At 38.3% G+C, this 13,111-nt stretch overlaps 1 protein-coding gene across 2 annotated transcripts in view; it reads left to right on the top strand.

Moving 5' to 3' along the window:
- ERAP1 (endoplasmic reticulum aminopeptidase 1) overlaps nucleotides 1-13,111 on the top strand; it is a 36,742-nt gene that overhangs the window by 15,358 nt on the left and 8,273 nt on the right. For both annotated transcript variants that reach the window (XM_004455945.5, XM_004455946.5), the window contains 11 exons: nucleotides 1,183-1,317; nucleotides 3,147-3,267; nucleotides 4,056-4,210; nucleotides 4,568-4,681; nucleotides 5,877-6,008; nucleotides 7,722-7,853; nucleotides 7,996-8,067; nucleotides 9,323-9,477; nucleotides 10,449-10,528; nucleotides 11,060-11,243; nucleotides 12,460-12,616. In XM_004455945.5, the coding sequence (XP_004456002.2) occupies nucleotides 1,183-1,317; nucleotides 3,147-3,267; nucleotides 4,056-4,210; nucleotides 4,568-4,681; nucleotides 5,877-6,008; nucleotides 7,722-7,853; nucleotides 7,996-8,067; nucleotides 9,323-9,477; nucleotides 10,449-10,528; nucleotides 11,060-11,243; nucleotides 12,460-12,616 (1,437 nt within the window). The remainder of the gene's footprint in view (nucleotides 1-1,182; nucleotides 1,318-3,146; nucleotides 3,268-4,055; nucleotides 4,211-4,567; nucleotides 4,682-5,876; nucleotides 6,009-7,721; nucleotides 7,854-7,995; nucleotides 8,068-9,322; nucleotides 9,478-10,448; nucleotides 10,529-11,059; nucleotides 11,244-12,459; nucleotides 12,617-13,111) is intronic.

Below are 13,111 nucleotides of genomic sequence, written 5' to 3'. Positions count from 1 at the left end.
GGAAAAGTGCATAACATGGTTTCCCCGGGCTAGTTCTGGCTGGTCCTTTCTCCAGGGTCCCTCCTCAATGTGTTCTGTCTGCTGAGGAATTAGATTTCTTCTAAGTAGACCTCTTAGACTGCATCTCTATCACCCCACCCCACCCTGCAAGGCTGCTCCCTGGTTGCACTTAAAAGCTGATTTCAATGATGCGAATTGGAATTTGGAGGAGGCTTTGCACCGTCAGGCCCAGGCGTGGGTAACTTCAATTATACAGGAAAACAGAAGCTCTTTTTAGCTTGTATACAGTTAGATATAAACCCAGCTTAAAGCATAAAATGGGAAGTAGATATAGCTCAACTGAGAGCGTCTGCCTACCATATGGGAGGGTCCAGGGTTCGATACCCAGGGCCTCCTGACCGGTGTGGTGAGCTGGCCCATGTGCAGAGCTGCCGCACCCAAGGAGTGCTGTGCCACACAGGAGCGCCCCCGTGTGGGAGTACCCCACATGCAAGGAGTATGCCCTGCAAGGAGAGCTGCCCTGCATGAAAAAACACGCAGCCTGCCCAGGAGTGGCGCCGCACACGCACAGACGTGACGCAGCAAGATGATGTAACAAAAAAGAGACACTGTTTCCTGGTGCCGCCAAGGGTACAAGCAGATACAGAACACACAGAGAGCAGACAACAGGGGGAAGAGGAGAGAAATAAATTAAATTAAATAAAAAAAAAGCATAAAGCATTTCCAGATCATTCTTAAACCTATATTTCCAGGAAAAATGGACCACATCTTAGCAAACCCAGTAAGTTTTGCATTTCAACTTTGCTTTGTCTCATCCCCATTATCAATCCATGTATACCAAATATGAGTTCATTTGCAGTCATCTGAATTGTATGAAAGAAATTGAGTGGTAATAGTTGCACAACATTGTGAATATACTAAAAACCAGTGAATTGTACACTTTAAAATGGTGAATTTTATGATATGTGAATTATATCACAATAATAGAGAAATTGAGAAAAATGGTTTAACCTTAATATTTAAATTATAACCAAAGATACTGTAAAGATAAATTTTAAAATAGAGAAATGTTATGCCACATACTTTCAATATTGTGCCTCGTAGTTAGGAAATTTCTCTTTATGGACAGTTTTTGATGTATTGAATAATTGGATTACTTGATCATTTAAGTTCTAATTTTAGGTGAAATCTGTGGCTGTTGCTGATGGACTCATAGAAGACCATTTTGATGTCACTGTGAAGATGAGCACTTACCTGGTGGCCTTCATTATTTCAGATTTTGAGTCTGTCAGCAAGATGACCAAGAGTGGAGTCAAGGTGAACCTCTGATTGTCACATTGGTTGACTAACTCATCCTTGTTTGCCTGGGAATGTCCTACTTATAAACCCGAAAGTCCTGCCTCCTGGGAACTCCATCAGTCTCACGCAAACTGGGATGATAGGTCACCTTACTGTCCAGGATGCTCTTTTTCACAATACTACTCTCATAACAAATAAGTGGAGAAAGCTTGGCTTAGTCTGGGCCATGGTTCTGACTCTGCTGTTACCCAGCTCTTACCTTTGGGCCTGTTCTCTCTGACCATGGGCCTGTTCTCTCTGGCATATAATTTATACTTCTTTAAAAATTAGAAGTTAGACTAAATCCTACAGTGATTTCTAAGATTGCTTCTGGATATAACATTTTGCAGTTTTTGAAGTGAATGTTAATGAATAACTGAGCAGGGGATTTCCGTCTGTTGGACTAAAGTAAGATCAAGCAACTGGCTTGGAGTGTTGAAAGGCTTGGGGGAGAGCATTTGGGCCAGGGAATGCTGCCATACCTGGAGAAAGATCTTGTTTCAAGGCTTACTTGTCCTTTGTCTGGGCACCATTGTGTAGTGAACAACCTATACAACTATACGCTATGCATTTGAATGCAAACTTTGTGGGGGAGGGACGAGCATTTTACTTGAAAATACCTCAAATATTTCTGCTGGTTTTCACTGAGGCCTGCTAGTTAGGGTTTCTGTGCTGAATTGCCTTTTACTCCTCTAGTACTGAAGCCCCTTATTCTTATGGAGGTATCTTTACTTAAGAGATTTGAAGGTGATGCCTGATATTTGAATGTAGAGAGCTAGCTAAATTTAGCAGTGAAACCATCAGCAAAAACACCTATTGTTCTGGGTACTTTTATGACTCTTCTGTGAATCATCTTTTTACAATGTCTCATCCATACTAGTATTTTTAGTCCTTTTATTTCTTTAAACAATTAAGCATACATATTTTATATTCTGTGTCTGGTAATTGTCATATCTGAAGTCTTTGTCAGATTCTATAGTCTGTTGTTTCTGTTGGTTCTAACTCATGGTATAATTTTTCCCTGTGTGTGTTGTGAATTATGTCTCTGAGCTTATATTATCTTAGTGGAAGGTGAAATCTTCCAGGGAGAATGTGTGTTTGCTTCTGTGGGGTGACTGAGGACAAGTGCCTGTTCAGGGACCACTTTAGATTACATTAGGCTTCAGGTCTTAGGCTTATTTGGTTATTATGAGTCCAGCTGCTGAACAGCATGAGTGTTAGCTTTTAGCTGCAATTTCTCAAAGGAGATTCCCCTCTCTTCTCCATTCATTTCCCAAGGTTCAAATGAGGCAGGGTGGTTATTTCTAGTTTACCCTTACATACAGGTTGGGTCCTCTGGGGTCCAACTTTGAGTAGGGGAATAGCTCCTGTTAGACTTCCTACCTTTGTCTCCTATCCCCGGAGTTCTTCAATGCCAATGAGAATCTAAGTTTAAGCCTACCTGCACTGGGCCAGTGCACTCAGGGCAAAAGCTGGCTGCAGCGCTCTGCTGACTTCTGAGGGGCTTGCTGTCATTTCATTTTGGCTCTAAGTCTTCTTTTCTTTCTTTCCTTTTTTTTTTTTTTTGCACTTCATGAAAATATATTAAAAGTTTTTTTAAATCTATGTTGTCTAGCATTTGCAATTGTTTTCATAAGAGAAGTCAGTCAGGTACAGTCACCATTATTACAGGAAATGGAACTGCCAATTTTCTTCTTTCATATTGGCAACCATATCCCTCTGTGAGGGGACATTAATGTTGGTCTTCTCATCATTATGGAAGGGAGCCACTTGAGTGTTTGAATACCTTTCTGTTCCTTTCTCTGCAGGTTTCTGTATATGCTGTGCCAGACAAGATAAATCAAGCAGATTATGCATTGGATGCCGCTGTGACTCTTTTAGAATTTTATGAGGATTACTTCAGCATTCCGTATCCATTACCCAAACAAGGTAAAGATTTTGCATAGATATTACAAATTAGGGCATTTGATGACCCCCATCAGAGATTATATCCTCATAATTGGCTTCCCCATGGTTATCTTGGCAGCCCCTCATGTCAAAAAGCAACTGCCGATGCCAGCATTCGGCTGGCCTTTCTGAGCATCTCCTCAGCCCTGATCTATACAATAAACTTCCACTGATTATAGAATCAGATCTTGATATCATCCTAAGGCACATAGTATGAGGACAATTTTGATTTCCAACTTTAAAGATAAATCCAGATGTATTAGTGGGCAGACTCTAAGAGCAGAGGGCAGAGTTGCATTTTTTTCGTAGTTGGCACATGCTTGGCAGGGATGTAGAGGATGCTCAGTAAAATTTTTTTAGTGAATTAATTACCCAGCATAAGAAACCTGTATTTTCCTACTTAAATGAGCCTATAAAACTTGTGTGTTTGAGTGTTTAGGTGTATTTGGGTCTGTGGATATCCAAAATAGATGGTTGAGGCAATTATAAGGTTATTCGGTCGCTCAGTTCCTTGGAAGTTAGAAATGGAGTCAGGAGGCCCGAGACCCAAGTCTCACTGTGTCACACAGTGGCAAAGTGTCTTTAATCAGGTCCATAATAGCCCTTTTCTCCTTTGTGAAAGGGGATCTTTGGTCCCCTTTCACAATGACTCTGAACTGGTAGCTTGACTTTTCTTTTGGTCCTGACATGCATCTATTCTGAAGGTTAGTGTGTTTGAAGACAGTGTATCTTAGAGATGGGCAGTATATACTTTTTCCTTCCTTCCCAAGATCTTGCTGCTATTCCTGACTTTCAGTCTGGTGCTATGGAAAACTGGGGACTGACAACATATAGAGAATCTTCTTTATTGTTTGATGCTGAAAAGTCTTCTGCATCAAGTAAGCTTGGCATCACAATGATTGTGTCCCATGAACTTGCCCACCAGGTATGGAAGTTCAATCACATGTTTTTAAAAGGGTGTTTAAACTATGTTTATGTTGCTTAAATGGGATGTATGAGACTATTCATCTATTGGATTGATAACTTTTACTTTGTTTTATTTTTCATAGGAAAATTTATTTCTCTAAAGCATTAGGTTTCATATTTTATAATGCATTTATAAGGGCTTTTTTTTTAACTTGGGCAAAATATCAGTTCTATAAATATGAGTTATCATTCATAAATTAACATTAGACATCTAAAATATATTTCCTTCTGAATGAATGCCTTATATTTATGGTTGTGCAGATAATCCGGTCTCCATAGAAATATGTGAATAATCTGTATAATTTTTTCCTTTCAGTGGTTTGGGAACCTGGTCACTATGGAATGGTGGAATGATCTTTGGCTAAATGAGGGATTTGCCAAATTTATGGAGTATGTGTCTGTTAGTGTGACTCATCCAGAACTGAAAGTTGTAAGAAACATTTATTTTTTTACATTTTAGATTAATATATTGTTTTATTTAATGTTGCTGGAAAATATTTACTAATATTTGATTATAAAGTTCTTTAAGGAATTTAATTAGTAACTTCCTTGAGAGTTTAGATTATGAATCTTATTTCAAAATGCTAATGGACTTTCGAGATAATGACACAAAGACTAATTTCCAGACTGGGTTGTAAATCTATGATTGTTAAGAAATTAAGTAGTACATTTTGCCCTCTCTTAATAGCAAAGAAATAAAGATAATGGCAGCCTGTCTGCTCCCTGTCATTTTCCCAACTCATTGCAGAGTATTAGGTTACTCATTGCAGAAGAATTAGGTACAGATTTACTGTCTTAATAGGGATCTACTTGCCAAATCAAATGGATTATGCTTACGATAACTGCAGATTTGACTGTATATGAGTCTAGACTCAAGGGCCGCAAATTTAATACTTTGGAAAAGCTACATTTGTTTAAAAATCACCTATTTAACTTGTCATCATTACATGTTATAAAATTAAAAGGAAACTTGTATGTAAAAAACTATTTTTTAATAGGGAAGTTCTTTTTATTTGAGCATATTCATTTCCTGTTTACTTCTTGTGTACATTATAAATATAGTTCTAGTTATAATGTACATATTATTAGCATGCTACAATGGATCATAAATATTCTATGTTTCCACACAACCACCAATAATGCAAATGATTATGGATGATATTATTCTATTGGATGAATGTGTCCTAATAAATCAGACTATAGTTGGAATTTGTTCGCCTCCATTTTTTTTTTCCTTTCACTTCATGAATTTAAAGCTAAATTTCTTTCCTTTCAAATAGTATAAATGATGAGTGGAATTGTTGAAATCACTGAATTGTTTTGTTGCTATTTGTGCTTTTTGGCTATAGACATAATAGTTTTGTTTTTAAGTCAATATGAAATTTTCTTCATTCTAAAGTGGTAAGTATTTAAGATGAACAAAATCTAAAATGTTTTATCTAGATTTTTTGGATGCTCTTTAGAAAATAGTAATTCTACTTTATTCTTTAAATTCTAGATATATGTAATAGATTGACCCAGAAATTTAAAGTAAAACCTATTAACCCAAATCAAACTTTCATTCTTTCATATTTTTGGTCCAAATGTAAATCATAGGTGATGTTTTCTTTTTTCTGTCACAATAGGAAGAACATTTTTTTGGCAAGTGTTTTGATGCAATGGAGGTAGATGCGTTAAATTCCTCACACCCCATATCCACTCCTGTGGAGAATCCTGCTCAGATTCGGGAGATGTTTGATGACGTTTCTTATGAAAAGGTATAAATCAATGATAAGAGTAAAGTCAGACACTAAACTTATAAATACTGAGTTGGAAAGATTATAGTTCGAATTGTGGGTGGCTTTACTGGGTAAGGGGCAACCTGGTTTGAACGCCTTCTGCTCTGACCCCTGCTGGCTGGAGTTTACTTTTGGGCCTAACTTACTGTTTCGCTCATGATCCTAAAGATTATATTATGGTCAGTTAATCATTATTTACTCTGTCATAAATTGAAAGTTCATGGCCCACAGAAACTCTGCCCTTTATTCATCATTCTACAAATAGGCATTGAACATCACTTCGTATCAGGAAAACATTCCTGCCCTTGTGGAGCTTATCTTTTCTTTTTCATGCATGCTTTATATTATTGAACTGCAAAGTATGATTCTGCACAGCATATTTAATAACAGAGTTGGAAATTGTTGCCAATATTTAATAATTGTGAGATTTCATATAAATACCCATATTTCTGGTTCTCTTGGGAACGAGATTCTAAGCCCACTGGCCTATATTTCCCTTGGTAACATTGGCTTGAGCTAAGCATGGCTCCTCCTTTATAAGATCAAAATTCTGCTTTTCCAATTTTCCTGCCATTCTTGTCCATTTCTATTGTCTCCTCACTGAGACTGGGAATGCATTGCTATTTGGGATGCTACTTTTCTGTAGTGAACAGAAAAGTAAATTATTTCTTGCTCCCATGTCTTCATCCAAAGTACGAAGGGGTGCATGTGGGAAGTGGATGTGGCTCAAGCAGTTGGGTGCTCTCCACCCACATGGGAGGTCCTGGGTTCAGTTTCTGTTGCCTTCTAAAGAAGACAAGCAGACACCACAACAAGCAGACACAGCAACCAGCAAGACAACAGCAACCATCAGGAAGTGCAAGTGGCTCAAGCAGTTGGGCACTCTTCTCCCACGTGGGAGGTCCTGGGTTTGGCTCCCAGTGCCTCCTAAAGAAGAGGAGCAGACACACGGGAGCCAGCTGGTGGGGGAAGGGGGTGGGGGGATAAAAATAATAAAACAGAAAAGTGCAGGGGAAAAAGGAAATGAAGAGATTTTTCCTTCCCTAGGACTACTTCCTTTATTTATATCATCTTTTTGACCACTGTAGGCATTTGAGTTGGTGACCCATGGTCTTTGGTAATGGAAGTGGAATGGGAGTTTACATGGAATGCAGAGTATCTGGGAATTCTCTGTGACCTTTCTCACTATTTTTGCTTCCTCAGCTCTCTATGCTCAGGCTGCCTGGGCTCCCTGAGCTCACCCACCATTCTTTTCTTACCTACCTCTGCTTCAGCTCTACTGCCCCACCTCTTGTATTCACCTCTTATCCACTCCTGTGCAGCAGTGGCAGTGAGGGTGCCCGATGGTCCAAGGTCAGATGTTTAATCAGCATCTCTGTCTACTCACATATGAGTAGAGGAACTGGCAAATGATGTTAATTTGCTTGATTAACATCATTGATTAACATCAAGGAGGCTTGATCACTGATGGAAAATAATGGCCCCAGTGGACTAAAAGTATAAACTATTTGACAGGCCTTTTGCTTAGACAGATCCAGGTTTAACCCACTTACTCTAATCATTTCAGAAAATGCCACACATTAAACTGTTATTGTAGTTACACTTTTAATTAGTTATTCCAAAATGAAGCGTTTAAGGTCGATTAGATTGTGACCAAGCTATAGATAACAATCATTTATATTGTCTTTTCAGGGAGCTTGTATTCTGAATATGCTAAGGGATTATCTTAATGCGGATGCATTTAAAAATGGTATTGTACAATACCTCCAGAAGTATAGTTATAAAAACACAAAAAATGAGGACCTGTGGAATAGCATAGCAAGTGTGAGTATGTTTTTGAATATCTCTACAAATGGAATTGATGGGCTTATTATCGTGTTTTTTTTTTTATCGTATTAATTCCTCTAAGAAGAATCATGAGTGTTTTCTACAGAAATAAGAGGGATATGCTTATTTTGGTTTTTAGATTTGTCCTACAGATGGCACACAAAGGACTGATGGCTTTTGCTTTAAAGGTCAACATTCATCTTCATCCTCAGTAAGTTTTTGTGTCTGCATATGTTGCTCCTTTTACTCCATATTCACTGAAGGTAACTCTGCCAGTCTTTCTTAGGTCCTTGATTATATCACTCCCTTTCCAGATAAGACTGCATGTAAACTCTACCAAAGTGACAGGTTTTTAACACTTATTCTTAAAAATTATCCACAGAATGGGGCTGAACAACCTGCCAGCTTCTCACTGATACTAATTTCTTCAGTTTCATTCTCTGTAGAGGAGTTAATGTATGGCATGCTTCTGTGGTGGATTGGGTCTGAATCCTATCGGTCAGCAGTATATGCCAATCATGCCCAGAGCTCTGTATTTGTGAAGAAACAAATAATGGCATCAAACATTCTTGGGCACTTACTGTGTGTCTGGCATATGCTAAGCACATATGTGTATTATCTCCTTTTTCTTCCCAGTAACCTATGAGTGGGGGACTATTATTAACACTTTTTTTTTTATAGATAGGAATATTAAATCCAAAGGCATATGGTTAGTGAATTGCAGAGGCAGAATTTGAACTAAGATCTAACTCCAAAGAAACCCATGTTTTTAACTGCTAAGCTATAACATATTTATAATATCTGAGTCACAGAAGAGTCTGAGGTTTTGCTTATCTGGTCTTAGGGAGTGTTTTTATAGGCAGCGGAGGGTGAGCCTGGAGGTTCAACAACACTTTATCCACCATATTTTTATTTTCTTGGCTTTTTAAAAAAAAGTGATTGCTTTATTTGGTGATTCCTAGATTTTTCTATAGCCTACTTTACCCTTTTACTAGCTTAAAATATTTTCTTAAAAGCTTTAAAATATACTCTTTTTTGAGTTCACTACTGTTGCACATGGACCATTTTGGAAGCCCAGACTCTTGACTGAATATTTTTTTCCAGCTTGCTTTTCTGAGGACAAATGTAATTATGTAGGTTGCAACCCTGCTCTCTCTCCCTTCTCTACCTTCATTCATTCATGTGCCTGCTTTGTGCTGGATGTTATGGGAACCCAGGGTGTACCCAGCAGAATGAAGTACTGCACCTGCAGTGGAGGAGAATGAAAAGTAAACAGTCGGGACAGTCAATGTCCCAACACAGGTGCTGTGCTGGGGGCACGGGAAAGGGAAGCAGAGAGAGGGATCAGAAGAGCTTCCCAGGGAGGTTCTCACCTAGTTGTAGCCCTTGCCACACAAGCAGGAGTTCTCTTTTCTTTGAGTTGGGTCAAAGTGGTTGATGCATCTGCCTTTTTGTGTATAAACCAGCACTGGCGTCAGGAGGGCCTTGATGTGAAAACCATGATGAACACCTGGACTCTGCAGAAGGGCTTTCCCCTGATTACCATCACAGTGAGAGGCAGGAATGTCCACGTGATGCAAGAGCACTACATGAAGGGATCTGCCAGTGCCCCCGGAACTGGGTAAGATTGATGAAGTGAAACTCATTTTCCTGCCTAAGTCACATCTGCCTTGCAGGGTGAATTTTCATTTTGGAATAGAGCCTTTACCACTATCCCTAAAACATTTCAATTGAATCTCCTATCCTCTCAAGTTATACTCCACTGTCTTCCCCAAGGGATGAATGTAGCTTTAATCCTCAGTTGACCTCAGTTGAGCTGATGATATGTAATGTTTTAACATGCACATGTTTTATAGTGTGATAGGATGGTAATTTCTAATTACTGGTTTGAGCTCAACTTTGAGCTGAGTAATTGCCACTGAGTTATTATAGTGTCTGGCATCTGGGTTGGAACTAAGGACATAAAAATTGGGTCAATTTTGGGTATTGTGAGAGGTCCAATTCTCTTTGTAAGTCTGTGCTAGATCCTGAAGCTTGTTTGCCAGCTGAATGCTGCAGAGGGCAATCGGCTATAACCCGATTAACCCTGAATGGACAGTTTTTAAAAAATATTTAATTTGAAACAACTTTAGACTTATAGAGAATTTGCAAGACTAGTAAAAAGGAATTCCTTTTATTTGGCTTTCTGGTGTTTCTTCATGAGCAGATTCAGGTTATGCATCATTGGCAGGAATTTCTACAGAGTAAGTAATGTTGTATTCTCAGTCTATGATTTGTGCCATTATTTGTGGTCACTATTTTTAAGCCAAGCCCTCTGAGCCCCAAATAGCCAATTGCTCTAAAGGCTTTCAGGGCTCACTTGAGGCCAGACTCCTAGATCTACTCAAGGAGTCCAAGAAGAATCAATAGTGCCTGAGCTGGCACCCCCTAAAAAACTGGAAAACAGGTTAGTGATGTTTTGAACTCTTGGCTGTAGCAGTTTGGTACCCATCCTGTCTTGAATTAAACAGTACCTGTTACATAATAGGTAATTTAATAGCTGCTTGTTGTATTGAATCAACAAATAAGCAATTCATTTTTCCTTTCTTTTAGATACCTATGGCATGTTCCACTGACATTCATTACCAGCAAATCAGACTCAATCCAGAGATTTTTGCTGACGACAAAAATGGGTAATTTATTACGGGAAAAAGTATTCTAATTCAAGGAGAAACTGTGGAAATGTGTAGTATTTAAATACTAAGTGCCTTTTATTATTTATCTTGCTTAAAACAAAAGGGATCAGGTCATTCTTATCGTAAGCAAATCTGTGGCTTTTAGTTTCTAGTGAAGAATATGGGGTTGAAAATACTGCCAGTTTATAAAATAAGAAGGCCAGCATCTTGCCAGATATAGATTAAAACAGTTCAGTTATGTAATGCTATAAAGGAGGGATATATAGTGAAAATTCTCTGAAATAGCCGTAGATGTGCTGCATTCTTTTCATAGATCTATAAATCAAATTCCTGAAAATTGGTGTCTAAAGCCACTGTTAACTTTTGTATATAGTATTGCTGTTTTCTGGTTTCTAAAAGAAATAATGGATGATGTCAAATTGTTCAGTGTTCATCTCTTCTTTAGTTTCCTTGTCTAGTCCCTGGATCAGAAAAGCTTTCATCAGTCAAGAGAGGAAATGGAACTCTGATTTATTTTATTTGCAATAGATGTGCTCATCCTCCCAGAAGAGGTGGAATGGATCAAGTTTAATGTGGGAATGAATGGCTATTACATTGTGCATTACGAGGATGATGGATGGGATTCTTTGACTGGCCTTTTAAAAGGAACCCACACAGCAATCAGCAGTAATGATCGGGCGAGTCTCATTAACAATGCATTTCAGCTTGTCAGGTAATACAAGCTGCACGGTCTTGGCTTATTTTTGAAAGCAGCTGTTATCGTTCAATTTCTTGATCGCTAAAGATGAAAGTGATTGATTGATTGCTAATAAGAAGCTGAAGGGTGTTTGCTCCTAAGCTCTTCTAACAACCCAAGATTGCTTTTAGCCTTACGATTAGCTTCCTGCATGTGGCTGCTAAGAAAGTTGAAAAGTGCAGAACAGCAAGAGACCAGGACCCTCGTGGAGCCACTGGCTCTGTCGTGCAGCTTTGTCTGGCCCTGTTCTCATAGATAGCTTTCTCCCTTGCCGGGGTCTTTATCAGTCTTGAAGGCGTCTTAGAAGAACAAGACCAGGCACCAAGGTTTGCTTTAGAACTTCACAGTTATCTTTATGGAATACAGCTCATAAAACTTGGCCTCATCAAATGTCCTCCAAGTGGGTAAGCGAATGCTATCCAACTTTTTGCTCCATGACAATGGTTCTTAAGGAATTGGTCCCCAAGTCTAAAATCCAAACTTCTTGAATATTTAGGCACAACTGAAGTCCTAAGGGAACCATCGGGGTGGGAAAGGGTATTCCATGGCCCTCTGCCCTGAACGCTGGCTTCTTCCTTCTGATCTTCCACCTCATCTCCACTCCGGGCCTTTCAAGGTGACACAAAATGACAGGAGAAAAGTTGGAGGCTGCTTATCTATTTCTTTCTGCCTAAACATTTTTCTGCTTAAATCTCAGAGCATTCTGTGTTTACTTTTATCGTCTATACCATACCATTGAGGCTTTAACACCAGTCCTCTTTAATGAAGGGTTTGTATCTGTATTCAGATTCTTTTTGAAGTGGAAAAGATGTGTTTACTCTAGGAATTCATATTTTTGAACTAAATGGTAGTCTTTCAGACCAGGCTTCCTGAAGGATCTTTGACATCCCCTTCCTACTCTGGAAGTTCAGCACACAAAACCCAATATTTCCTAGAGTGGCCAGCAGCGCTGACATACCTCCATTTTGTCTTAACCACAAGTTAGCCTGGCTTTTGAGAGACTTCCTCTACATTATAAACATGCCAGATGTCATGTATGACAGAAAACATACTAATACAAAGGTCAGCATGTATGAGGGGCATTTATGTCTGATTGGATATTTTGCTAGAAGATAATTAAATATATTTTGAGGCAAAAAGTTGATTTCCTGAATTATCTTTCAAATAACTAACCATGGTGTCTCTTGTTCAGCATTGGAAAGCTATCCATTGAAAAAGCCTTGGATTTAACCCTGTACTTGAAACATGAAACAGAAATTACGCCAATTTTCCAAGGTTTGAATGAGTTGATACCTATGTATAAGTTAATGGAGAAAAGAGATATGAGTGAAGTGGAAACACAATTCAAGGTAAAAGCCTGAAGTAAATCAAATAGTTATATAACTGATTTGTTCTGTGTGTGTGTGTGGGAAAAAAGTTCTTATCATTGTATTTTTATTACTTGATGTATATATTAAGGAAAACAAGTCAACATTAATTCAGTACTTGGGTTGATGAGTAAAATTTTGGTTTTACTTTGGAATTAGAAATAGACATGGCAGTGTTGGAGTTTGTACTTAATTTTCATGGATTCATTATTCCCCTTCTTGCTCAAATTCATTATATAATTTTACTTCAGTATTATGATGGTCCTCAGGTACTTGAGGAAGAAGCACAAAATTGTTATTTTGGGCAAAATATCATGAAGTCCTGTTGCATAATGTTTTCAAAATTTAGTCATATAAACTGTCTCTTTACTTTTGTTTTAAAAGTGGCAGTTCATCCTGATTTTACATAGATAAGGATATCTTTAGAAAAGATTATGTAAATACTGAAACCATTCATCATTATTTCTTATTTTTGGA

Source organism: Dasypus novemcinctus, chromosome 2 (assembly GCF_030445035.2).
Source record: "Dasypus novemcinctus isolate mDasNov1 chromosome 2, mDasNov1.1.hap2, whole genome shotgun sequence".
Taxonomy (NCBI): Eukaryota; Metazoa; Chordata; class Mammalia; order Cingulata; family Dasypodidae; genus Dasypus; species Dasypus novemcinctus.
Note: the sequence above shows the minus strand (reverse complement) of the source record. Positions and strands in the feature narration are given on the sequence as shown.